The sequence below is a fragment of the Megascapheus bottae genome, chromosome 19 (assembly GCF_031878675.1).
Source record: "Megascapheus bottae isolate mThoBot1 chromosome 19, mThoBot2.hap1, whole genome shotgun sequence".
NCBI lineage: Eukaryota > Metazoa > Chordata > Mammalia > Rodentia > Geomyidae > Megascapheus > Megascapheus bottae.
Window position 1 is genome coordinate 3,204,194 of NC_143527.1, and position 27,223 is coordinate 3,231,416.

The following is a 27,223-nucleotide window of genomic DNA, read 5'->3' on the forward strand; positions in this document are numbered from 1 at the left end:
CATCCCCGAGACGCCTCCCGCCGCCTCCTGCGCAGGCTCCGCGAACTCCCGCCCCATTCGTCATCCGGACGCGGGTGATTGTGAGGGACATCTTTAGGAGCCAATTAGAAGTCGGGTGATGGGCGGGGATACGCTGGGGCTGGTGGGGGCAAGCACCGGTCCTGGGCGGGGCTTCTTGAGTGACCAACATCTTGGCCAATCATGGGGCCAGCGTAGCGCCCGCCCCCCTCTCTGCGCCTCCGCTCTGTCCCGGCACCGGGCCGGCGCCGGGATGCCCTAGCGGAGGTGTCTCAGAAGCGTGCTGGGCTCCGGAAAGCGCGGTCGTGTGAGTGCAGGGCTTGGGGGAGGTTCTCGGTGTTCCGAGATGGCGGGGAAGACAGACGAGGCTGTGAAGTACTACACCCTGGAAGAGATCGCGAAGCACAAAACCAGCAAGAGCACCTGGGTGATTCTGCATCACAAGGTGTACGACCTGACCAAGTTTCTGGAGGAGGTGAGCGGGAAGGCCCGACCTCGGGGGTGGAGGAGGCTCGGGAGGGAGCCGGACCCGGGGGGGGGCGAGGCTGGTGTGGCCCTGCGGCACCCCCGGAGCCTCCCCGCGCGTGCGCGCGCCCCGCGTGCCCCGGGGGTGCTCATCCGGGAGTGCTCATCCGGGAGTGCTCACCCCGGAGTGCTCACCTGGAGCCCTCCCCGCATGTGCGCACTCGGCCTGCACCTCCGGGGTCCACACGTCGGTGACACCCGGAGATCTGCCCGCCTCTGCACGATTTTCCAGCCGTGTGCGGGGCGGTCTCGGCTGCATCCCTTCCCTCAGGACCCGGCATGCCCCACTTTGTACAAGAGAGCCCAGCTATACCTAGGGGGTTTATTTTGTATTTTTAAAATCGTTATTGAAAGCGTCGTACGGAGGGCTTCCCGTTACATAAGTTAGGTAATGGACACGGTAATTGGTTCTGGAGCTGGACTAGGAAGCTCTCCAGCGGGGACAGACAGGGGTCAGCCCTCTGTCGTTAGCCCTGGAATGGACTTCGAATGCCAGGCATGAGAGGAGGACATCCGGCAGACGCGGACCCCCAGGGTGTGGGATCCTGCAGTCCGGGGTCGGGTGGGGTCTGGATTCCTTCTCCACCCTACCATTTGGGCCCACCTCCACCCTGCTTACCCAGAAGGCACGTGGTGAGGATTAACCCCGTCCCAGGGTGGCCTCCGAGCCAGGCTCACAGGTCCTGAGGCTAAGGAGGCCTGCCCCAGAGACTTGATCCTCAGGCATATATGGGAGTTGTACAATAACAGCTCCACTTCGGGGAAAATGCTTTGCCTTAGATTATAATGTTTGCTGTGTAATCTAAAAAATGTTTCTAATTCTTGTCTTTAGTACCTCTGGATGTATTTTATGGATTGGGGTATGTGTGTATTGTGTGTGTGGGTTGATGACTCAATACTTGTCCACCACTCTTCAGTAATAGAGTGTTTAGTGATGAAAATTAAGGTTTTGGAGGTGAAGGGAGCAAAAATTGAGAGAGAGAGACCTGTTTTTAACTGGACTTCAGTTTTGCAGAGAAAAGCCACACAGGAGTTTTATCTGTGGAGTTGATGTTTTGTACTTGGGCCATGCTTTCACGTTTAGCTAATTAGGGACAGGAGTTTCCTGAATTTGACTGCCCTGAATGGCTTTGAAAGAAATCCTCAGATCTCAGCTTCCTGAATAGCTGGGATTACAGGCCTGAGTCACTTGCACTGCCTATTTCTTTGTAAGATATTTTACTCTCCAGTTGTGATTTGTCAGAGCGCCAAAAGATAAAGCAGGGTTGCCATTTAGTTAGGAGTGGTTTACAGTATTCAATCAGATCTGCCCTCCTTTCTGCTTTACCATAGAATGTTTTTGCTTTTGTAATTTCTCAAACTTAACACTCTTGCATTACAACCTCAGGCTCATATGAAGGTTTCCAAATGGAACTGTCCTTTTGGAATTTTAACATATACTGTGTTTTGAAAAAAAATACTGGGATTTTTCTGTTACAAAACATTGAATATTTGTCTTTAAACCATTCTAATCTACCTTATGTTGTTCCCCAAATAAACATGGTCTTTAGACCTTGGCACTGACATTTTTGGCCAGACAATTCTTTGTCCTGGTTGTCTGTTGTAGCTTTGTCAAAAAAAATTTTTTTAAAGTAAACAGTAAGCATACTTCAAAATGGAACTCTTCTAACAGTTTTCATATCTACCAAATTTAACGTAATCATTTAATTACCTAAGTAATCATTTAATTACCTAACATCAGCTGGTACTGCCTACTCAATGCTTACTTTTCTCCAGTTAGCTCAAATATGTCTTTCTCCTTGGCCCTGCCTTCTCTCTCTCTCTCTCTCTCTCTCTCTCTCTCTCTCTCTCTCTCTCTCTCTCTCTCTCTCTCTCTCTCTCTCTCTCTCTCTCTCCCTCCCTCCCCCTCCCCCTCCCCCTCTCTCCTCTCTCTCTTCTCTCTCCTCTCTCTCCTCTCTCTCCTCTCCCTCTCCTCTCCCTCTCCTCTCCCTCTCCTCTCCCTCTCCTCTCCCTCTCCTCTCCTCTCTCTCTCCTCTCTCTCTCCTCTCTCTCTCCTCTCTCTCTCCTCTCTCTCGCACGCAGCCCCAGAATCCTGATGTGGTGGTATATAACATTTAAAAGGCAGAAACTGGAGGGTTATGAGTAAGCTTTGACTGGAGAGTTAGGCCCTGTTTAAAACAAAACAAACAGAAAACAAGCTGGGCACCAGTGGCTTACTCGTGTAATCCTAGCTACTCAGTAGGCTGAGATCTGTGGCTCAAGGATGGCGGTTTGAAGCCAGCCCAGGCAGGAAAAAAGTCTGTGAACTTTTATCTCCAATTAATCACAGAAAACTGGAATTGGCACTGTGTCTTAAAGTGCTAGAGTGCTAGCCTTTAAGTGAAATGGCTCAGGGACAATGCGTAGGTCCTGAGTTCAAGCCCCATGACTGATAAGAAAACAAAACAACCTCTCAATATATCCATCTATTCTGAATCTCCCCATCTATTTCGATACACTTTATTGTGGCTGAGTATTTTGTTCCCTAGTATCTTCACTCCGCTTTTCAGAATGTCATTGATTCATACATTAATTTGTATCCAGAAAAGACATGGCGTGGACTCAGGAAGGCCTCCAGTCCTGAACCTCAGATCCCTTCTTTGTCTGATGGGAGGAGAGGGCCAGGAGCATGGCCTGGTAGTAGAGTGCTTGTCTAACATGCTCGAAGCCTTGTTTGATTCCTTGGTACCACCTACAGAAAAAGCCAGAAGTGGTGCGGTAGCTCAAGTGGTAGAGCACTAGCCTTGAGAAAGCGCAAGGACAGTGCCCAGGCCCCAAGTTCAAGTCCAGGACTGAAAAACAGGAGACTGTGCCTGCTAGTATTGATGGCCAGTGTATACAAAGTAGCGCTAGTTGAGTACACACCGCCCTGGCAGCTGCTTCTGTTACCTTGTAAACTCTGCTGGAAGTGGGCAAGATTGGGGACTGATTTTCTTTTTCTGCAGCAGCATTTGTAGTGTTCAATGTGTACAGTCAGGTGTACTATAAATCCAGCATGGGATGTTGAAACATGAGGTGCATTATGAAAACTCTGTGCCCAGTGGAGAATCCAGGTTGAAGTTGACTTGTGAAATGTGAATGCTGTCCTTACCCAAAACCGAGCTGCTTTATAGGGGAGGGGCAGATTCCACGAAGCGGGGTGGCTGATTATTAATGGCAGTCTAAATAGCAGCAGGTATTTGGTTATGATTTATACCCACCAACAAGAGTAGGAGCCTTTTTCCCTATGCATTTTGAACTAGATTTAAAAAAAAAATCCTGACGTGCAGTTTTGAGTTCACAGTTATGAAGCTGAATCTTGTCATATGCGATTGCATTTGATTGAAGAACTTGAGGACCACCATTTGAGATGAAAATCCTAGACATATGGGGCTAGGATAAAAAAAGCTTACAGTTTCCTTTTGTCATTGGGGGAGTAGCATTTTATTCAGTGTGCATCAGAGCTGTGGAAGGGAGAGAAGAAAAGCATTATATACTAACCGTTCCACTAGTTATAGTTAAGCTATGGTGTTCTTGGAATAGACAATGCCCTCTGAAAATACTTATGAAGCAAATTATACTTGTTTTATTATAAAAATGGAAATAATTTGCTTCATTTGGCATTCTGAGTCAAATCTTTAATGTCCTCTGATAGCATTCTGGTTTGACAAAGAAAAAGTTTCTAACTCACGTTGAGTGTGTGTGTGTGTGTGTGTGTTGTGTGTGTGTGTGTGTGTGTGTTTGCACGCCCGGGAGCGTGTGCACTTGAATTTAGGGCCTGAATCAACTAGGTTTTTTTTGCTCAGGGTTGTTGCTTTGCCACTTGAGCCACAGCTCTATTTCTTGCCTTTTGGCAGTAAATTGTAGATAAAAGTCCCAGCCTCAGTTCTAGCCTCCCAAGTAGCTGGGAATAATGTGTGGACATTAGTGTTCAACACATTGGCTTTTATGCAGTGTGAAGGAGATTTGGGGACCTTACCTACCGCTATTTCTCATAGAACATTGCTCTTCTGATTCTGGGAACCACGGATAACCTGAGATCAGGGAAGAGAGTGAAGGTATTTAAGATTCCATATCGTTTCCAAGTGGCTGCTTTGTCTTGATACAGGGAGAAAAAAAATCACTGAAAGTACTTGAGACTCTTAGCTTTTGCTTTGTGTTCATTTTTAAGGTGGATGAAAATTATAAATAAGGCAGCACAGGCTATGCTGGCCAGCATGGGTAAATCAGAGGATGAATTGTGCCCTGATCAGTACTTTGTGGTGTCTATTGTCCTAGAAATCCTTGGGGATGGAGATGGTGTGTGTGTGGGGGGGTAGAGATACCCCCAAGAGATACCTCCAAGTGCCTTTTATGGTTGAATGGAGTCTGTGCAGCCCTGGCCCCACCTGGAGAGTAGAAAGGTGTTGGCCTGGGTCAGAAAAACTAGGAGGTTTTTAGCGCTCTGAAAGCGGACTAGGGCTAGGCAGGTAATTCCTAAGTTACTTCTCTCTTGCTAAAGTGGGAACTGTTGTGTTACCCACATCCACATCTGCTCTGTGTACAGAAAGGCATTCAAGTGACTAATTTAGGGGGGTGATTGTACTGGAATTAAACTCAGGGCTTTGTGCATGTTAGACAAGTACACTGAGCTGCATTCCTAACATTCAATTTTATTTTACTTCGTTTTTATTTACTTTTTTTGTTTGTTTTGCAACAGGATCTCACTAAATTGCCTAAGCTTGCTTTGAACTTGAGATCTTGCGACTTCAGCCTCTTGAATAGCTCAAAAGTCTTATTTTGTTGGTGGTATTTTTTGTTTTGTTTTGTTTTTTAATAACTGGGCTTGAACTCAGGGCCTCAGCCTCTTGCTTATCTTTCTTGCCTATGGCAGAAGTACTACCACTTGAGTCACATCTCCAGTCTAGAGTTTTGCTGGCAATGGAATCTCAAGGACTTTTTTGTGTCTGTGCTGGCTTCAAACCATGATCCTCCAGGTCTCAGTCTCCTGATTAGCTAGGATCACAGATGTGTGCCACCAGTGTCTAGGTCTACCATTAATTTTTTATCATGTGGGAATTCCAGTATTTGGTGAAAACACAGCTCAGAATTATAATGTCCATTAGTTTAAAATGAGTAAAAAATTAAATCATGTACTTTAAATAATATATGTGGTATGTGACTTACTTTTCAATAAATGCAATCTTACCTACCCAGGAGGCTGAGATCTGAGGATCTTGGTTCAAAGCCAGCCAGGTCCCTAAAGTCTGGGAGACTCATCTCCAATTAACCACCAGAAAGCTGGACATGGTGCTGTGGCTCCAGGGGTAGGGGGGTAGCCTTGAGTTGAAGAGCTGAGGGACAACATCCAAGCCCAAAGTCCAAGCCCCACAACCAACCAACCAACCAACCAACAAAAAAGAAAGTAGCCATTATTAACAGTACTGTTCCTGGTCTAATGGCACAAGCCATTCCTTCCTTTTCAATTTTTATGTTTTGGCTGTTCTTCAGTTAGAGCTCAGGTCTTTGTGCTTGCCAGGTTGTTTCAGTTATCTTTCAGATAGGGTCTCAAGCTTTTGCTCCCTACTACAATCCTGTGTATGTAGCTGGAAATACAGAAGTGCACAGGTTACTTGTTGAGATAGAGTTTCACTAATTTTTATCCTGGGCTGTGTCATCAAATGGAATCTTCCAATCTGTCTCTTGCAGCTGAGATTACAGGCATGTGTGCCACCATCTTCTTAATAGATCCCCCCCCCCCCCGGCATTCCTTGGTGCTTAGTTTTCTTGGACATATATAATTACCGACTGCTTGTGTTTTCTATTAGGTGTTTGTAAGAGAGCTAGGAAAAGGATTTGGAGATTAGCGGTGGGACAAACCTATTCCTCTGGGCTGTAGGAATCTGGCCTGTGTGGCCTCTGGGTAGGGTGAGCCGATAACTGGATGGATCCTGGGAGGGTAGAATCATGTGCTTTTACTGATGTCTTCACAGATGTCCTGCCCCTGTCTGTGTGACTACTGTATTCAAACTGCCACTGCTGCTGGGGAGAGCCTGGAAGTAGAGTGGGATACGGAGTGGAGGGAGGAAGAGGAGGAAAAAGGAAGCCCATGCCCTGAATGAACACCCTCTAGGCTGAGGCGAGGGTCCCCAGCTTGCTGGGAATATGGGTGGGAATCACTTAGGGTATCAATTTCCAGTCTATTATTGGCAGAGTTGCTATTCATCAAGCTTTGGGCAGCTGTGTCCACCATTGGCCCGCACACAAAATGGATCAAGCCTGCGTTTTCCTCTCCCTTTCCTCAGGAAGTATCAAGTAAATGTCATTCTTTAAACTTGCCTCTCCCCCTTAAAATACCCTCTCTCTCCAAGCTGCCCTCCTGCTGGGTAGCACACCACACCTGCTGGGTGGACTGTGATAAGGTGCCCTGCTTCCCCTCCCTGACTCTTGGGACCATAAGCCCTACCTGGTCTTTGACTTCACAGATTCACAGTGCAAGTAGTAAATATATGATAGTTCTACAATAGCTATGCACTGGCTATTAAAACAAACAAAAAAGTGTGAAAGAAAAGCATGTTACCCCTTACCCCTCTGCCTCATACCTTTCAATGGCTTCCTGATGGATTCAAAACAAAATCCCAACGCTTTGCACTGGGCTTTGTGCTGGTAGATAGGCTGGGCGAGTCTCTCCCCCCACTCAGCTAGTAACACCATCCCCTCCCTTAAAACTTTGTTTTAATTCACTTTCCTGTCCTCCCCTCTCTCCCCACTCCCCCCCACTGTGTGTCCCTGCTGAGTGTTCTCTTCAGATTGCACTTGCAGGTCTCTTCCCTGGGAGAGGGAATCCTCTTCTCCATCTGTGCTATCTGACATGTTTTCTTGCTGTGCATGTTGTCTTTCTGCTCTAGCTGGCCAGCTTCTTGTTGACTCCCCCCCAGTACCACCACCATTTTCACACAAGTGGCTCTTGTGAGATCACTTGATGTGATCTCCTCTTATTCAGATTTGTTTCCTCCTAAAGGATTTAGTATGCAGTAGGACACTCTTCCTCTCTCTTCTTCCCTCTCCCTCCCTCCCTTTCTCCCTCCTTTTTGTATGAATAAAAAAAATACATTGTTAGCTGGTGTCTTGTACATGTAAATCCTAGCTACTCAGGAGGCTGAGGTCTGAAGATCATACTTTGAAGCCAGCCTGGGTAGGAAAGTCTGTGAGATTCTGTCTCCATTAGTCACCCAAAAGGCCAGAAATGGAGCTCAAGTGGTAGAATGTTGGCCTTCAGTGGAAAAGCAAGGAACAGTACCCAGGCCCTGAGTTTAAGCCTCAGCACCAGCGCGCGCGCGCGCGCACACACACACACACACACACACACACACACACACACACACACACACACACACACACACACACGCCCTGAGTTTAAGCCTCAGCACCAGCACACACACACACAGGCCCTGAGTTTAAGCCTCAGCACCAGCACACACACACACACATACACCCAGGCCCTGAGTTTAAGCCTCAGCACCAGCACACACACACACACCAGATTGTGACATAATCTCAGAGCAAGGGATATGGGCCTGCACACACACACACACACACACACACACTCTAGATTGTGACATAATCTCAGAGCAAGGGATATGGGCCTGGCATTGCACAAGGCCTTGTAAGAAAGGAAGGGCAGAGTTAGGGATGAGGGAGGACTTCCAGAAGCATTTCCTCAGCCTTGCCCCATGGTGCCTTGGGCCTCTTTCTCAGCAATTTCTTCAGCCACTCTGCTCTCACAAGTTCCCTCCTGGCCCTTTCCCTATTGGACCACACACATACACACACACTCTTCTGGACGCTACAGCAGTACTGTCGTACTCTCATGAAACCTATTTCTCCCCTCCATTTTCCTTTTATCTCCTTCCTTCTCCTTTAACTCCACCAGTTTATGTAGCTGCTCTGCCTTGGTTCCTTGTGGTAGCATTTGTCATCTTCTTTTTCCTCTTTTCTTGGTTTGTCAGCAGAACGTGATGGCCACCCTTCTTGGAAATGCTTCCTTCTTGACTCCCTGGATACCACTCTCTCCTGGTTTCCTCCTCCCCGGGAACACATGATTGTGTTTTCTGCTTTCCTGCCTTCTCCTCCTATCTGTAGCCTCCAGGCTGAAGACCTCAGGGCCAGGGGTTCCCCATGCTCTGTCCCCTTCTCACTGGTCACCACTTTAAATGAGTCCTGAGTTGTTAAATCCAGCTGAGAGGGCCTCTCCCCCCAGCACTCAGTTCTTATGTCCCCATCTATTTCATATGTTCGCTTAGGGCTATGCCAGCCAGGTGCCAAATGACACACCCCTATAAACCTACTCAGGAGGATCAGACCTGAAGATTGTGCAAGCTCCTGGCAGGCTGGCTGTGCAGCCATCCTAGCCACACAGATCTGAGAACCTCTCATCTCCAGCTAACTAGCCAAAAGCTGGAAGTGGCCCATGTGGTAGAGTACCAGTCATGAGCAAAACAACTTGTGAGTAGGACAACTGGCTTTTGGGTCCCACCACTCATCTTCTGAATGGGCATTACTTCCTTTTTGCTAAATAAACTTTTTTTACTTTACTTGGAGAAAGCTTGGAGAGCCTAAGATTCTGTGTTCGAGCCCTAGTACTATCACGAAAGAAAAGGAGGAAGAGGAGGAGCAGAAGAGGAAGATTTCCTTTCCAAAATGTACCCAATCCTCCTCCTCCTCCTCCTCCTCTTCTTTCTCCTCTCCATAAGAAGAAGGAGGAAGAGGAGGAACAGGAGAAGAAGGGGAGGGGGAGGGAGGACTATGACCTCAATGCCAGATTTTTCTTTCTAAAATATACACTATCCTCCTCTTTTCCCTTTGCAGTGCATGGCAATTCTGCCTATCCAACTGTTCGAAAAAAAGGCCATGAGGTTGCTCTCACCCCATGTATTCTCCCCATCCGAATTTGTGGGCTCAACTTTCATAATATATTGGATCTGACCATTTCCTGAGAGTGATCTCAGGCAGAAATGTGTATTATTTTTGCCCTGTTTCAGAGAACTCTTTGGGCCTATGGTTGATTAGGTCCACAGAAATCGACAGATGAAGGGATTTGGTAGGGGTGGTGCTTTGGAAGTGGCCTTTGACAAGCTAGAGGAACTGGACGTGCCAGGAAGTAGCTGTGGTTTAATCTTTGTGGTTGAAGAGGATCTACTCCGATGTTTTGCTGAATGACCTTTGGAAGTTATTTACACAATATTGGAAACTAATAATATGCTTTGTTCTCCTTACACTAGACCTTAGTCCAAAAACATGTGAGTAAACTTGCCAAACTACATCTTGATACTTGTGAAATCTGTTTTGTTACCACGGCAGCCTTGAGGGAAGGAGGCAGCCACCAGAGAGCATCTGGAGAGGTTGGGAGGGAAGGCCAGCAGGGCACAGAGCTCCCGCTGGACTTGGGTATGAGCTAGCAGGTCTCAGGAAAGTGGCCTCTGCTCTGTGTGCACACAGAGCCTTGGTGTGAAGTCAGCCTGCCTGTGTTCCGGCACCAGCTCCTCCCTGGTGGGCTTTGTCACCTCTGGGTCTGTATCAAGAGGGTGAGGATAGCAGTCCCCAACTCTTCAGATGTATTGTGAAGGCCGAAAACCCTGACCTGCTTGTACAGACATGGCATTCACTGAATGTGGCTCATGATACTGTCTTTACTTCCCCTGCATTGCTTCCCTGGCTGCTAGAGTGGAAAGGAGGGATTTAGAGCAAGAAGGTAAAGGATAGGAGAGGCTGGATGGCACAGTTCTGTGCTGTGTAGCGCAGTGTCCCTTCATATGGCTGGGGATTTCTCTTCCTGTCTGGTCTCCTATTATGGATCACAGAGCTTGGCAAGGCACTCAACAGATGCTGCAAGTGAGTAGACGAGCCTGTAGCTCTATCCAGGTGAATGCATAGTTGGGCCTCCTATTTCATCCCCACATCGTCAAGTGACGTGGCTCGTAATCCAGGCTCAGGCTCTTGACGAGGAAGCTCGTGAGGGTTGAGGTGGGCCTATGCTCTGTGCACGTGCTTGCCTAAGAGGGGCTGACAGAAAGAAGGTCCACAAAGTGTTCTCAAAGCAGCACTGAAGCCATTGCCCCTGCCTGTTTCAGAAAAAACAGAATCTGGAAATGGTAAGAAACATTTGGTTAGTGTTTTATTTTAAACCTTGTGTGAACTCTTTGTTTCCAGACAAATTGTTTTTACATTTGGTTTAACTGTTGCAGATAATCTTTTAAATTACTTTTTTTTCTTTCATTTCTGCCTAGTCATTATTTCTGGACAATTTGTTCTAGTTGTTTTCTATCCCCCCCACGCACTTTTGGCAGTGTTAAGTGAAATGAAAAAGCCTGTTTGAATTTCCAGAATTAGTGGACTTTTGATCCATGTACCATTACATTTAGGTAGCAAAGGTTGCTTCTGTTGTTTGGTCTTTGGTTAAGTAAAGTCTAACTGGGCACTAACTTGATGTATGTTGTAATATTGTAAGTGTAATATGCATGCCTCATGGTGGCTTTTTTCTTTTTTAATAGGAGCTATCTTGTAGCCATTTGGAGCCCTGATATAGGAGGAGAGAGGGGGGCAGGGGAGGGAGAGAGTGTGTGTTGGTAAATTCCAGGAAGTTAGGACAAATGAAAAAAATTAAATTTAGCAAAAGAGAGATTTCCTTACAAATGCTCAATAAGAAAATTTATGAAGAAACTTTATGTTTAAGGTATCTTTGTTGTTGTATATAAAGTTACTTTGCTCACAAATACAGAAATGCTCATTTAATTTGTGTGTCCCAAGAAAAGGAGACTTGAACTAAAAGCTGGACACCTAGTCCTGCCTTTCTTCTTTGCTCAGCAGTGGTGGGCCCTGGGCATTGCTGTCTGGGTCCCATTTTCTCCACCTGTAAATCTGTCCTTAAAGGTCATTTGAAACTGGCAGCAGCTGTGGAGGAAGACAGACTTCTTAAGAACTGAGTGTTTGGTTATTGAGGCTGGGGCCTGGGAGCGGCTAATGGGGAGTCAGGGCTGGACCAGGCTCTGTGCGGCACCTTGGAGGGATCCAATCTGCCATGCTGGATGGCAGTGTAGGCTACGGTGTTGCGCTGCCACGACACACTGCTTGACAGCTGTGCTGTGCGACCGTGGTGTCTGTTCCTGATGATGGTAGCCTGGCAGGATTGGCCTCCATGCCCCCAGTCCCAGCCCCACCGACTAATCAGCCGCCCAGTCTGTCCTGTTGTGTTGCCTGCAGGCCTCAGAGCGGTCCTGACAGCCTCCTGCATGGAGCTGTCTTCTATGTCTTAGGTACTTTGGGCCACCCTACCTTGCATGATTTTCTCCACTGAAACTGGTCTGTAATCCCATGCAGGCTTTGAACATCTGATAGTAACCATCTCACAGTAGCCTGTGTTCTCTTGAGCTCAAATTTGACCCTCTGATAAGGTGAGGATTATTGTTACTTAAGCTCTTTTCTAGAATACCTCCATTGTTGAGTCTGTGGGGAGAGGTGAGGAGGAGGGAGATTTTGAATATATTTTGAAGGTCACCAGCTGGATCGGCTGATAGTGTGGGGTTAAAAGGAAGAGAAATTAAATCTAACGTTAGGTTGTAGGCCACAGCCAGTGGGAACACGGTAGCAACACATTAACTTAGAATGGGGAGAGTGGGAAAGAGGTTATTTAGGGAAGGGGAATGAAACACTTGGTTTAAGCCTCATTATGCTTAAGATGTGTATTGGTTTTGAGTGGATCTGTGAAATTAGATTTGCATGTAGGAGGAGATAGCCGACAAGATCATCAGAACTGCTGTGACTAGAGAAGAAGGGGTGGCTGAGGTCTGGGTAGTGAGAGAATCTTGGGCCGCCTTGGCAGTCTGGAAGGCTGATTGAAGCCAGGAGAATCTGCTTTCCTGGAAATCAAGAGGTTATTATGTGAAAATTGGCTAGGAACATTCATGCAGTGAGCAGTGTAAAGCCAGTTGAAACATCCAGAGCTGGTAGTGAATATTTGCATCTTCATAAATAGGAGTCTTAGGCATAGGACCTGGTTCTAAATGGGAAATTTATTTGTCCCATACTCCTTAAACACACAACCTGAAGGTAATTTTAAGCAGTAATTTTACTGTACTTGTGTTTGACCACAACCTGACATAAGTGGAGTTCCCACTTAAGATGTGATGTTGGTACAAGGTTTGGATTTTTGGATTAGGAGTGCATAATCCCCCCTCCCTCCCCTCTCTCTCTGTATATATATACATATATGCCTGTCTTCCTAAAATGCCCTTAGTATCAAATTGGGCTGTGGCCTTTAATGTCCTATGAATTGTATAGTACCAACGATTTATTTTATTTTATTTTTTTTGTCAATTGTGGGGCTTGAATTCAGGGACTGGTCTGTCCCTAAGCTATTTTTTTTTTCCCCCAGTCCTGGGGCTTGGATTCAGGGCCTGAGCACTATCCTTGGGCTTTCCTCAAGGCTAGCACTCTACCACTTGAGCCACTGTACCATTTCTGGCTTTTTCTGTGTATGTGGCACTGAGGAATCGAACTCTGGTCTTCGTGCATTCTAGGCAAGCACTCTACCACTAGGCCAAGTGGGCTCCTGGCCTGTCCCTAAACCTTTGTGCTCAAGGCTAGGGCTGTACCACTTTGAGCCCAGCTCCATTTCTGGTTTTCTGGTTGTGAATTGGAGATAAGCGGCTCGTGTACTTTACTGCCCAGGCTGGCTTTGAATTGTGATCCTCCTATCTTAGCCTCCTGAATAGATAGGATTACAGGCATGAGCCACCAGTGCCCAGCTCCGTCTATTAAAACATATTTCCTGCACAATGAAACTCCTTTGTACAATTAATAATGAAAAAAATCAAACAATAAGAAATAGAAAACACAATTCTTATTTATTTTCCTATAAATAACCCCAAAGTCACAGATGAAAAAAGTGAAAAGTTGTTTCTGCTTACTGATCTGCATTTCCTGGTTGTTATGTGCTGTCCAGAGCACATACTGGGATGACTTATGACATTGAGGTTTCGCAGAGCGCTTGGAAGGAATTGTAGGCACACAGGACAGGTGGAAATAGTGAAGTAGGACATGTATTTTTGGAAGCAGTCACTTTCCAGGATTCCCATTCTCACTTGTCAATGGTTTTAACACCATGGTTCATTCCACTGGAGCCCTGTAAACTTGTCTGAGCCACCCCATGGCTGTTGCCTCTTCTCTCCACCTCACCCTGACTTCTATCCTTACTGCCAGAGAACCCTGCCTTCCAGCCATCTCTAAATACCCTTCACACGGTGTGCTCAGGCTCCTCCCTGAGCCATCTTCATTTCCTGTTGTTCTATAGTCCTGCCTTTCCCTTTTTCTGTCCCTGGTGTTGTTGCTCACCCTGGAAGCTGGAATACATTTAAATTTAAATCTATTTTTTTTGTCACTATTCTTTGGGTCTTTGTGGTGCCTTCCCTTTGCCCACAGGTCGAAGGTCCTGGTCCCTAAAGAGGACATACTGGCGTGGCTGGCCTGACCTTCTGCTTCCTCACACTCTGACACTTTGTAAATGCAGGGTAGTTCATAGTGGAGGATCGCTTGGCATGTCACCTCCCACCCAGAGGACAGGAGCCAGGCCCATCTTTCCTTACTAAAGTGTCTGGGCCTTTGGGGATACTTGGTGTATCTTTTCTGAGTGAATTAACCTGACCTGAGAGAGGGTGGGGGGAGGGAATATTATTCCTTTGGATAAAGACTTCATGGTAAAGGTGGGACTCTGGAGGAAAGAGCTTGCGTGTTCCCATTGCTTGCTTTGTCCTCACAGGCCTCCTTCCTGTCCCCTGACCCCCTTTCCACCTTTCCTTCTGAGTTCTCCCCTGCCCTTGGCCTCTAGAGAGGGGGATGGGTGCACATGGCACCAGAGCTGAAGCTACACTGGCTCCATTTTTGAGAGAATTTATCCTCCACTGCCACCTCTGCAATTCTTTTTTTTTTTTTCTGATCAAGGTTTCAATCTTTATTTAGGTTTAGCAGAAAGGTGATTGAGGCAAGCAGGTTGCCTAGGGATATTGCTGAGTAACCATCTCTATACAACATGTAACTGAACCAAACGTGGGGAGGGAGTCAGGAGGTGGTCAAAGTGTTTGCCAAACAGGATACATAAATAAAGTTTTTTAGCTTACAAAGTATTGCAGTGGGTGGTCAAGGAAGGGGTAGTAGAAACAATAAGCAATTCTTTCATTAACAGAGTCTTACAGTTACTAAGTTCAGCTTAAAGAAATTTATACCTTCTGGATGTCATAGCAACAGCTGTAGGGTTCCCAGCAATGATGAGTCTCCTGTTCTTGTGGATATTCCTCTGAATTTCTTGTATCTTGTTCCAGATGGTTGGCATCAGTTCCACCTCTGCAATTCTTGTGTGACTTAAATCTTGCAGAACATCATCAGATTGTTTTACTCCTTGTCTTTCCCTGCCAGTCTGTGTGTGTGTGAGTATGATTCTATGTGTCTATTTGTACATGTCTGTTTCTCTGTCCGACTCTGTATGTGTGTGTGTCTTGCATAGTATTTGTTAAAAGAATATTAAATATTAAAAAAGAAAGTCATAATTATCTTTATTGTCTTATAAAGAAAAAGAATTTTTTGGGCCGGGAGTTTGACCTAGTGGTTAAAGTGCTTGCCTAGCATGCATGAAGACCCAGGTTCGATTCCTCGGTACCACATACATAGAAAAAAGCCAGAAGTGGTGCTGAGGCTCAAGTGGTAGAGCTCTAGCCTTGAGAAAGTCCAAGGACAGTGCTCAGGCCCTGAGCTCAAGCCCAGGACTGACAAAAAAAAAAAATTGTCCCAAAGGTGTCATCCAGGTGTTTTTGTTTTGTGTTTTTTTGTCCATCAAGGAGTTTGAACTCTGGGCCTGGACTCTGAGCCACAGTGCCACTTCTCGTTTTCTGGTGGTTAATTGGAGATAGGTGTCTCACAGATTTTCCTGCTGGGGCTGGCTCTGAACCGTGGTCAAAGATGTGCCTCCCGAGTAGCTAGGATTACAAGCGGGAGCCGTTGGTGCTCTGCTGCCATCCAGCTTTAGGATTTGATTTTTAAGTGTTTAGGATACAGTTGAAATACTTTTAACATAAATTAGTGTATTAAATACTAGGGTTTTTTTGGGGGGGTCAGTGGAGGGGCTTGAACTCTGCCTAGCTTAGATACTAGTTTTTATGGTTGTTAACCTACTTTGAAGTTTTTCAATAAGAAGTTAGTCAATAAGATCACTCTAGTCCGGGATATTTCCCTTTCTTTTCCCCTTTTTCCTTTAAAAACTGCCTGGCAAACTGTTTAGACAGGCAGTAGCATCTATGTGCTCTTTCCTTTCTTGGTCAGAGGTTAAGGTAAGGGTTGCCCTGTTGTAGTTGAGTTTCAGGTGGAGACTGTTGTGAAACTGACATGCTGTGTGCCTCTCCACTTTGGTACTTTCAAATTCAGCATTGTCTTAATCACCTCTCTTGCTTTATGACTCTTTATAGAGGGAAGTCCATTCTCATTGGACTTGTCCTTGGAGGACAGGCTACTCTGAAACATAGTGACCGAGTCCAGGCGCTGGTGTGTGTGTCCTCCCCTGTGTGACATGAGTTAGGAGCTAGTGAGGAGCACCATTCTGCAGTGGTGTCATAGGCACTATGTATGTGCCTTCTACCTTCCTGCTTCTCTGACCCTCAATTTCAACAAAGCCTGGCTGTCTTCACTGCCACAGCTCAGGCGTCTCATCAAAATCCCTCATTGTCAGAGCAGACTTCCACTGATCCAGACGCCCTCAGCAGGAGGCATTCCAGTGAATTTCAGAATGGTGACGCCTGGCACATTACAGTAATGTTGAGAACGTTCAGTGCAGATACTGGGTGATGTTTATCAAGCACAGGCTATACGAGACATGTTTTAACAGTTACTCAAGAGCTATGTGACATTAATACCGCTGTGTTTTCTGAGGTTCACTTAGTAACAGGTGACCACCGTTTATACAGTCCTGGCAGTAGTGGCACAGTTTCTACCCTGTGTAGCCTCCTCTGCTTCTTATTATTTAGCACTCGTGTGTGTGTGTGTGTGTGCGTGCATGCACAATGTTTTTATCCAATTCTGTCAGTGGCAAAGATAAGGGTGATTTTTATTTTCTTCTGCTGGTTTCCAGTTTTTTCTGAGAAAGAATAATAAATTTTCTCCCTCCCTCCCTCCCTCCCTCCCTCCCTCCCTCCCTCCCTCCCTCCCTCCCTCCCTCCCTCCCTTCCTTCCTTCCTTCCTTCCTTCCTTCCTTCCCCCCCTCCTCTCCCTCCTCCCTCCTCTCCCTCCTCCCCCTCCCCCCCCCTCCTCCTCCTCCTCCTCCTCCTCCTCCTCCTCCTCCTCCTCCTCCTCCTCCTCCTCCTCGAAGCTCAGGGCCTCATACTTGTTAGCAGGCACTCTTCCACTTGAGCACTGCTTCAATCCTTTATGCGTTTAATTTTTCAGATAGAGTCTTCTGGTTTTGCCCAGTGTGGCCTCAGACCACAGTCCTTCCTGTGTCTCCCACATAACTTAGACCACAGACACTTCTTTTGTTCCTTAAGATGGGGTTTATTTGCCCAGGCTAGTTGTGACAGTCAGCTATGCTAGTGTTCTGTTGTTGGACCTTTATAAATGATTCTCTCAACCTCGGGGTTGGGGGAAGAGATAAGGTCTAAGATATTCCTTGAGCTCCATTAAGGAATATTTTCTTCCTACTTGTGAGACCATCTTTCTTTGCAGGAAAGATCTCATCATGTGGTCCAGTAACTGGCTGCTGGTTGGCCATCCTAGAGACCAGCCCTCCCGCTTCACGGCTGTCCTTCGTTTCTCTGGTGCTAGCAGTTAATGAAATAAATATATCTAGTTCCCTATGTGGAACTGACTCTTCCTTTTGCTCTCATTTCTCTTTAGTCATGTATCTTGATGGCAGCATCTCCCCCCATTTTTCCTCTAGAAAATACCTTCTGCCTTCAGAGCCTGTTCTACCTGCAGGCAGACTGGGCTCCCTGGTTCCTTCCAGGTGTAAGTGTGTTCCCCAGAAGGAATGGCTGCCCACTTCCCCCTGTGACCCCACACAGCAGAGGGCATCTGTGGAGTAGGATTCAAGGGCCAGCTTGGGGATGGGTGAAGGGATGGGTTTGGAGAGCTTTGTGGAAAGCAAAGCAGTTGTAAGCCAGGCTTCAAAGGTTAGCTGAAGTGCCTGTTACCTGACGATGGCCCAGGGAGCGTGGCCCTGAGGAAGGCCTGCTGCTCTTATACTGGGTAGAACTCCGGTGCGAAGGAGCCTGGGGTGGGGTCCATATGGTCATCTGTGTTTGCCTGAATACTCTGGTCATTCCCCTTCATTTTCTGGGGGGAAAAAACATCTGTATTGTGTTCTCTTTGCACAGCATCCTGGTGGGGAAGAAGTCCTCAGAGAGCAGGCCGGGGGAGATGCTACGGAGAACTTTGAGGACGTCGGGCACTCAACCGACGCTCGAGAAATGTCCAAGTCCTACATCATCGGGGAGCTGCATCCAGTGAGTCCTGCCTCCGCCAGCCCCCCCAGCCCCACCTGCCACTGGCACACTTTGAGTAGGAGGAGAGCAGGAGCTGCTTGCCCACCGAGTGGGGGCACCGTTTGTGTCAGCTGCATGTCGTGTGGGCCCTCACTCAGAACGCTGGGGTGGGCCTCGCCTGCGTCTTGATTTCACAGAGCAGGCATGTCAGCACAGCAGAGTGTGCTTTCCTCTTATTATTATTTTTTTTCTTTTTTTAAATTATGATTAATAGAAGGGTTACATTGTCCTCACCAGATAGAAGGTACATAACTTCACAAACATTGATACACTTTCTTACGACATGGTCCCCATTTCTCTTATTATTTTTTTAAACCAAATTGTTTTCTTAAGAAACTCATTCTATTCTCATCAGTCTGAGGATGTTTCAACTCCAAACCTTGTCTTCTTCCCGCTCACTCTCAGCCTTGAAAGGTCTTCCTTGGTGGGCTTGTCTGCATTGGGCTTTTATAGAAACACGGCTGTGAACTTGGGGCCGTCTGTGGCAGCTTTATGCAACCATGGGCAGATTCCCTTGCGGGCACTGAGTGTTGGATGTAGGTAGAGGCAGGGATAGATAGATAGATAGATAGATAGATAGATAGATAGATAGATAGATAGATAGATAGATAGATAGATAGACAGACATTCATAGATACAGATGTTTACTTTGTATAAATGTCATGACTACTGTAATAAATGAGTGAAGGGAAGATTCAAGTCAGCTCCTCACAGAAGTCCTGGAGATCTAGTTTAGCTCAACCTCAGCGGTGCAGGGAGCGTTTTGTCCATTGCCTTGTTCCTCGGTAGCAAGGCATATGTACTTTGGGGACTGTGCTTCACTTGTTGGAAGCAAACATGCCCATGTATATATCTTCATACATGGCAGAAGTGCAGTCATTACAAGGTCCAGTGCATGCTCTTCTTTCCAGCCCGGTTGTGTGTGGAGGGTTTTAGGTCACGCCACACTGCTGGGTTTATACTCCACCTGCCTGCCTGGTTCACTTAGATGCCCTTGGGGTTTTTTGTTGTTGTTGTTGTTTTGTTTTGTTTTTTACTGCAAGCAATTTTAATACAAAAGTGTGTCTTGTTTTTAGACAGTTCATTGCTAGAGCTTCAGTTTTCTGCCTCAGTTAAAACCAGTGACCTTGGGTTTTTTTGTCTGATGAGCCTCTTTGCAAGCTGATGAGAAAGAAGGGGAAGTTCAGCCCTCAGCTGTCACCAGAGTTAAAGATCACTGCTCGACAGTGTGACAGTCTGGAAGTGTCCACCAACATCAGCTCATAGCATGGTGGTCATGGATGCCATGGTGGACTTTGAAACTGTAGATGAAAAATACCTCTTGGCATGAAGTCTGTTAATTTTCTCTACTAAGCCAGGTGCAACAGACTTCATGTCTACAAAGAGCTAAAGGCCGAACTCAAAATGCTGATTACTAAGTATAATGAAAGAGACACACCCTTAAGCACTTTAGAAATGATACTTTCTGTAGATGTTCTCGCATTCCTAATGCTTCTTATTCATTATTTTTCAGGACGACCGATCAAAAATACCCAAGCCCTCGGTGAGTGTGGGTGTGGGGAGTGTGTTGGGTGGAGGATCCTCATTGTACCTAGTACCTCTTGAACCTGAAGCCTTCGGGTTTTTCAAGTAATGTGTTGCTTTTGTAGATGTTTCTATGTGTATAAACCAATTGGCATACTTGGTAATATTTCTTTCAACATCTGACTATTCTAGAAATAGCTAAGGGTGGGGGATATTTTGAGAATACTTGTGAATTGTTAATCATATTTCAAAACCACTTTTTGTAAATACATTTACCCTATTCCAGCTAGCCAGTCAGAAAGAGATTGTGAACCTGAGCTCAACCAATCTGAGTGGAGGGGTGGGGCCCGCTACATCAAGCAGAGACTGCCCAGGCTGTTTGCTTGCTTGCTGGAATTTTGGCACATGGTGTTCTCTTCTGCTCAGAAGTCAGTTCTGCCTTGCTGGGGCAGTTCTTTATCTTTGTATCTATTGTTGTGGCTCCAGTAGTTCTTGGAAAGCATATTTATAACAATACTTATTTGTTGTTTGGTTTTAAAGAAGTAGCCAGTAAATGTGCTTTGATTGCTAGGGTAATAGCTCAGTCAGTGGTAGAGTGCTTGCTTAACATTTATGGCCTTGGGCTCAAACTCTGTACTGTGAAGATCAAGCAAATAAACTAGTACCAAAGCACTGGGCTTCTGAAAGATTTGATACGCAACTTTATTTTTAGGGAGCTGAGTCAAAGCATTTTTATCTAAATCTTTGAGGGCACTGCCTGTGTCTCTTCCTTCTCTGTATCTCTGGGGTGTAGTAGGTGTTCAGGAAATACATTAGTTTCAGAGTCTGCTTCTGAGCTGCCCTTACTTATATTTGCAGATAAATCCAGAGTCAGAATTTGTAAGAAAATCTGAGCTGCTAAATAAAAAGTACAAGTAGGCAACTTAATTTGTGTCCTGCCATTAAAAGATGAGGGTAGGGGAAGGGGAGCTTTGCTTGAGGCAAGCCAAGGGAAGCTTGGTTTTTCTTGTTTTGGTGTGTGCATTTATTTTACTGGTGAGAGCACCAACAGGAATCTGTGAGGTATAGAGACAAGAAGAGAGCTGTGCTGACAAGAGTAGCCTGTGTCTTGTTGCTCAAGGCTAGTGCCCTACCACTTTAGCTCCAACTCCATATATAGCTTTTTGCTGATCAATTGGAGATGAGATTCTCATGGACTTTCCTGCCTGAGCTGGCATCTCTGTACAATCCTGTTTTCAGTCTCCCAAGGCTACAGGTGTGAATCAACAGTGCCTGGCAAGACCTTCTTTATAGCACAAAATGGGAGCAGAAATATTGGCTTCACCTTGGGTCCAGTAGAAGTCTTTCATATGAAGTGCTGTTCAGTAGCTAGTCGTTTCATATATGTTGCTCCCTTCCCCTGTTCTAAACAAGGCTGAATTCAGTGCTAGTGGTGATACATCAAGGGTTTGCTTCACTTCTGCAGTCAGGAAATCATCAGTGAGCTAATAGTTTTGGCGTAAAGTGTTTGACTGCGAGGAACACAGGCTTGGAGGGAGCTTGTTACCTGAATTTGGATCTGCTACTGGCCTACCAAGCCCCTACTATGGCACCCATGTTCCCAGCGAGTGCAGCAGGTCCTGGCCGGCACGCAAGCCTCTCTTGCGATGCCGTGGGTATACTGTTAGCAATGCCTGTTGAGCTCTGTGTGGTGGCTTATTGACCATTTGCTCTTCTGTTTGGTTTAGTTTTTAACATGCCAATCACTTTGGTCCTTTGGTATTTTGGGGGACAGAGCAAGTTCACATGTTGAACTCTGGGAGTGGAGCTTTCAATGTCAAAGGACAAGGGTGGTCAGCATTGTGGTAGAGCGAGCAGCATTCTGGGTAAAGCCTTTGTCTTCTTTTCATCACAATGGCTGATGTTTGACCAACCTGCCAGGTGTACAGGCTGGCATTGCAGTCTGACTCACGTGCTTCAGAAACTTTACAGGTGGACTGTTGAGTATTTTTCTGGAAGACATAAGATCTTCTGTGTTGTGACTTTGAACAGAAGCTAGATGACGGCGGGACAAGAACCCTGTTGTCTGAAGGGCATGGCAGGTTTTCTCTGGCCATATTGTGGTCCCCGCACCCCTTAATGTTTCTTTCTGGGGCCTGGAGGTGCAGGTCAGTGCTAGCCTGTCATGTTCAAGGCCCTGGGTTCAAGTCTCAAGCACTGCTAAAATTTTTTTAAGTTGACTACCTAAAATATCTACTTGAATTGTGAAATAAGATGTATCAAAGATTACTAGCTTAGACCTGTCCAAACGAAAGCCGCTGGCCTTTCTCCCTGTGCACTGTGGACATTACAAGCTGCCCTGTCCATGAACCCAGCAGAGGCCTTAGAGCACTGGCTATAAGGTACTTGGCTTTTGTACCCAAATGCTAAGTGGTCACTGGCTTGCTTTGGGATATGGAGCAGAAAAGCTATGTGATTTAAGCTCCATCCCATGGGCATCTGTGTGATGAATGGTAATGATGGACTTGCTAGAACCAAGTTTCACATTGTAAGGGTATTTCAACACTTTAGTGTTGTTCTGGCATCAGCCCTCATAGAAGTGTGGGGGTGGTGAGGTTGCAGAGTTGCTGCATGTTTGGTTAGATGCATGTGTGCATGCGCTTTTGCCTCAGGGCACAGCCATGACTGGTGGGGTTTTCCTTCTGTTGCTGTCACATCCAACTGCTGTGTGACAATAATACTTTACCTTCACTGAGCTCTCTGGTTTCAGGACTGATTATGTCTTTCTTATAGTAGCTAATTAACACTCCATATTTTGTTTCTAATCACCTTACTTTGATTTGTGTGTAAAAAATTGAAAAAAATCTTGGCAGTAGTTATACTTTTTTGAAATATAATTTTTTGAAGTATACTTTTTTTAGAAGGTTGAAAATTGCTGCAGTAGATAATTGTGAAGTCTTCTTTTTAAACAACTGATTTTCCCCCCTACTGTGTCAGGAATCTTAAAGGCCCTGTGTCAAGGTTGGTGTGTCTCCTAACTGCTTACCCTGGGATTCCTTGAAAGCTTACTGTCCTTGTATGGTGTGTCTGCAGTGTGCCTTGTGCTTGGCTGGACTGATGCCTGACCTCAGTGCAAGCTGCTGACTGTTGTATTTGTGCCTTAGAAAAAATTTTTGATTCCTCTACTGGAGATTGATCTAGGGGCGTGGGCGCTGTCCTGTAGCTTTTTCATTCAAGGTTGGTATTCTGCCACTTGAGCCACAGCTCTACTTCCAGCTTTTTGCTGGTTAATTGGAGGTAAGGATTGTATGCATTTTTTTCTGCCTGGGCTGGCTTTGAACCATAATTCTCAGATCCTTAGCCTCCTAGGCTAGGATTACAGGTGTGAGCCATTTGTACTTGCGCTGATGGTGTTTTTCTTGCTGCTACAGACCACTGAGGCTGTCTCATTTATGGCTGCTTTTGCTTAAAGCACTAATGCTTTTGCTGGTGTGTATTACTAAGAGTACTTTTGAACACTTTTTCAAGCTCAGGAGTGCATTTAGCTCTAGATCTCAGTTCTTAGGCTGTTTGAGGAGCTTTCCAGAGATGTCCTCACAAGAAGGGCTGCTCTTAGAAAGTGCTAGAAGGTAAAAAGCAGAGCTTTCTTGTTAATCAGGTGGAGTAGTCCATGAAGACATTTATGGATGTTGTAGGAATTTTTATACTACCATTGTCTACTGGAGGCTCAGAAAAGGTGGTCTAGAATGTAAGACTGTGAAATAACAGTCCTTAGTTGTTAGTGTATTTGGTTACATCCTATCAGACTTGAATAAAGCAATTGATGTTTTTATTAACACACTTCATGGTTTTGAAGCTTAAATTGCTCTTCCAGAAAGACCACGAAGGAGTTGTGTGTTTACATCTCAGTATCTGTTTTCAGCTTCTGTGTTATTTAGATGACTGTAAGGAGTATTAACTTTTAACACGTTCAAATAATCCTGGTAATGTGAAGTAGTTTAAATATAGAAGGTTCTATTTGGGAAAATAGACAGATTTGACATTTTAGTAAAAAGAGCTTTGTGATGGAAGTTATCCTTTCCTCAGTTTCTTTAAAGTAGCATTGGAGAAACTGCTATGATTTATTTTAAAGCAGGCTTTTGTGGAGTGAATATTCAGATGCCAATTTAACTTTCCATTTTTTTTTCTCCTGTTCCAGGACACTCTTATTACTACTGTTGAGTCTAATTCCAGGTACGTGGGGGTTGTTCTAAAGCAGGACTGGGATGGAGTGGGCGTGACTGTGTCAGTCTCCAGCTGAGCTCCCTCAGCTCATACCCAGCCCAAGCGATTGGCTCCACCTGTGGGCATGGTGACTCCAGCTCTCTGCCCCAGGGATAAATTTTTTATTTCTGTGAATTTAGGCAAGTTGACCACAGGTTAGGTACTCTGTTAGGAAACAACATGCTCAGGTTGTCAAGATGGGATTTTAAAGCAAAATATCCAAATTACTACAGCCAGGATATAGGTGATAGTCAAGTGCTCACAGAGTTCAGACATCTCCTCTGCCTCTCCTCCCCAGTGCATGGCTCAGGGCCTAGGTCAGCCCTTGGCTGGGCAGTTTGTTGACTGTTGTCCCAAAATGTGAACCTTAGGCTTCTGATACTCACTAGCCTTCCTACCAGCCTGCCTGCCTGATTGCCTGCTCCTTCCTCCCTTCCTCCCTCCCTCCTCCTCTCCTCCCTTCTTCCCTTCCTTTCTTCTGCCACTAATGGGGATTGAACCCAGCTTTTTCACTGAAGGCTGGTGTTCTACCAGTTGAGCCACCACTCCATTTCCAGTTTTTTGGTCATTAATTGGAGATAAGAGTATCACAGACTTTACTGCCCATGCTGATCTCAGACTGGGACCCTCAGTCTCCTAAGTAGCTAGGATTACAGGTGTGAGTCACACACCCAGCTATTTTTAATTTCCCAATGAACACGTTGGGCTAGAAAAACACATTAGGAGTATTTACTTCTGTTGCCTTGTTGTTCGCTAAGACAAGGCTTCATGTCAGTGGGAAAGTCACCGCCAGATGGTGTCTGCTGGAAGGAGTGAGGGTTCTCTATTCAGTTTGTGGAAATGATGGGAGGGGCCAGGGCTAAGTGTACAGGAATGAGTGAAGGGGGTTAAGTTTATAGAAGTGGAACTGGGCGGGGAGGAGGAGGGTCTTCTCTCAGCAGGGGAGGGGTAGTGGTTCCCTGTCCATGCATTGCCTGTCACACCCCTCTCCGCACCCGTCTGTCTTGCCACTCTGACAGTTCCCATGTCTGTCTTTCTAGTTGGTGGACCAGCTGGGTGATCCCGGCCATCTCTGCCCTGACCGTCGCCCTGATGTACCGCTTCTACATGGCGGAAGACTGAGTACCCTCAGACGCCAAGGAAGAAGAGACCACCTGGGCTGAGGGAGACACGAAGCCAGTGTTAATCACTTCCCCTGACAGAAACCTCACCTGAGGAAATAATTTCACCATGTCTGTTTCTCTTTCTTCCCACATTCAGAATGGAACAAAAAGAACTGTCTACTACTCAACCTTTCAAATGTGCCTTTTTATTCATCAACTTTATTTTGATGTTTCTTCACCACATAAGTTACTTAGTGTAAGCATAATCTTTTAAAAATATATCTGGCTTTTAAAACATACCATGTTTGCCTGTCTTGTTTGGTACAGAATTAGCTCTAAGGCTTAGCATCTCTGATTGTTAAGCAGAATGACTTGCTGTGCCAGTCATATGGAGATCCTCAACCTCACAAATGTCTCTGCGTGACGTTTGGGGTGGGCTGGCCCCATCTCGCCCTGTGGCCCAGGATGCCCGAGTCAGCGTGCAGCTGCTAGACACTCCCAATGTCATTTCTTTTTCAAGCAAGAAAGGCACAGGAACGGGTGCTTCCGGAGTTCTGACCATTGTTCTCCATCGTCGCCACTCGCGACCTCAGGGCCGGGGCACTGTCCCTTACCTTTACTCCTCAAGGCTGGTGCTCTACCACTTAAGGCCACAACTCCACTTCCAGCTTTTTGGTGATAATAGAAAATACGTTTCGTGGACTTTTCTGCCTGGACTGGCTTTAGAGTGGGATCTTCAAAACTTAGACTCCTCAGTAGCTAGGATTACATGCAAGAGCCATAGGCATCTGGCATACCACTCTCCTGCCTGCCTGCCTGCCTGCCTGTCTACCTTATGCTAGTCATGGGCCTTGAACTCAGAGCCTAGATTCCGACCCTGCTCTTTTGTGCTCAAGGCCAGTATTCTAGTACGTGAGTGAGTCACAGCTTCACTTCCGGCCTTTTGGTGGTTAATTGGGGATAAGAGTCTTATGGACTTGTCTATCTGGGCTGGAGCACAATCCTCAGATCTCAGTCTCGAGAGAAGCTGGGACTATAGGCGTGAGCAAGCCAATGGCACTTGGTTGCACACCAGTCCTTTTGCCGTTGTTTTTGTATTTTGGTTGGTCGTGGGGCTGGAACTCTGGCCTTGGGCGTTGTCCCTGAGCTCTTCAGCACAAGGTTAGCACTCTACCACTTGAGCCACAGCACTACTTCTGGTTTTTTGGTGGTTAATCCTAGCCACACTACAGGCTGAGGATCATAGCTCAAAGCCAGCCTTGGGCAGGAAAGTCCATAGACTTCCAGTTTCCCCCTCCCCCACCATCCAAAATTTAAAAGCTGAGCATGGGTCTGTGGCTCAAAGGGTACAGCACCATCCTTGAGTGAAAAGGCTGAAGGACAGCACCCACACCCAGGCTCTTGAGTTCAAGGCCCAATACTTTATACAAAGTCCTTTCATAAGAGGTAGATTAGGGGCCAGGAGTTTGTCCTAGTGGTAGAGTGCTTGCCTAGTATGCATGAAGACCTGGGTTCAAGTCTTCGGTACCACATACATAGAAAAAAGCCGGAAGTGGTGCTGAGGCTCAAGTGGTAGAGCTCTAGCCTTGAGAAAATCCAAGGACAGTGCTCAGGCCCTGAGTTCAGGCCCCAGGACTGGCAAAAAAAAAAAAAAAAAAAAAAAAAAGGTGGAGCAGGCAGGCATTCAGACAGATCTATAAATGAATATCCATGCCATTCTTCATAATAACCATAAAAGCAGAACAAGCCAAGCAGTCCACAGTGGATAAATGGACAAAGGAGATATGCTCATACAATAGAACATTCATGGACATTTAAAATTCTATAGTGCTGAAATTTAAGTCACACTGAATAAAAGAAGCCATTCAGAAAAGAGCACTCTGTGATTCCAGTCACATGGAGCGTTCACAGCAGGCAAATCCACAGAGACTCCACAGTTACCTGGGGCTGGAAAGGAGGGAGCAAAGTCCTTCTTGGGTGATGGGAGTGCAGATGAGTGCACTGGGCCCCGCTGCGCTGTGTGAGGTGGGTGTTCTGTTCAGGAAAGCGGTTACAGCACAGAGCCCAGTACTGTCATGAACGTGCACATTTTCTCCCGAGTCACACTGTCCTGTCAGAGGCATCCAGTCCACCCAGCCCAGAAGCAGAGGTCGTCTTCTCCAGAGGCCTCCCAGAGTGCTGCTTCCTGCCTTTCCCTCCCTTCCAAGTGTAGATAACAGTGTTAAATATTAATGATTA

General features: G+C 46.1%; 1 protein-coding gene across 1 annotated transcript; it reads left to right on the forward strand.

The window, feature by feature from the left end:
• The first annotated feature begins 248 nt into the window (after window positions 1–248).
• Cyb5a (cytochrome b5 type A) lies at window positions 249–25,284 on the forward strand. The gene is made up of 5 exons (XM_090352963.1): window positions 249–493; window positions 17,949–18,077; window positions 19,630–19,659; window positions 23,818–23,852; window positions 24,923–25,284. Exons 1-5 carry the CDS (start codon window positions 365–367, stop codon window positions 25,002–25,004), a joined length of 405 nt encoding a protein of 134 aa, XP_090209089.1. The 5' UTR covers window positions 249–364; the 3' UTR covers window positions 25,005–25,284.
• The last annotated feature ends 1,939 nt before the right edge of the window (window positions 25,285–27,223 follow it).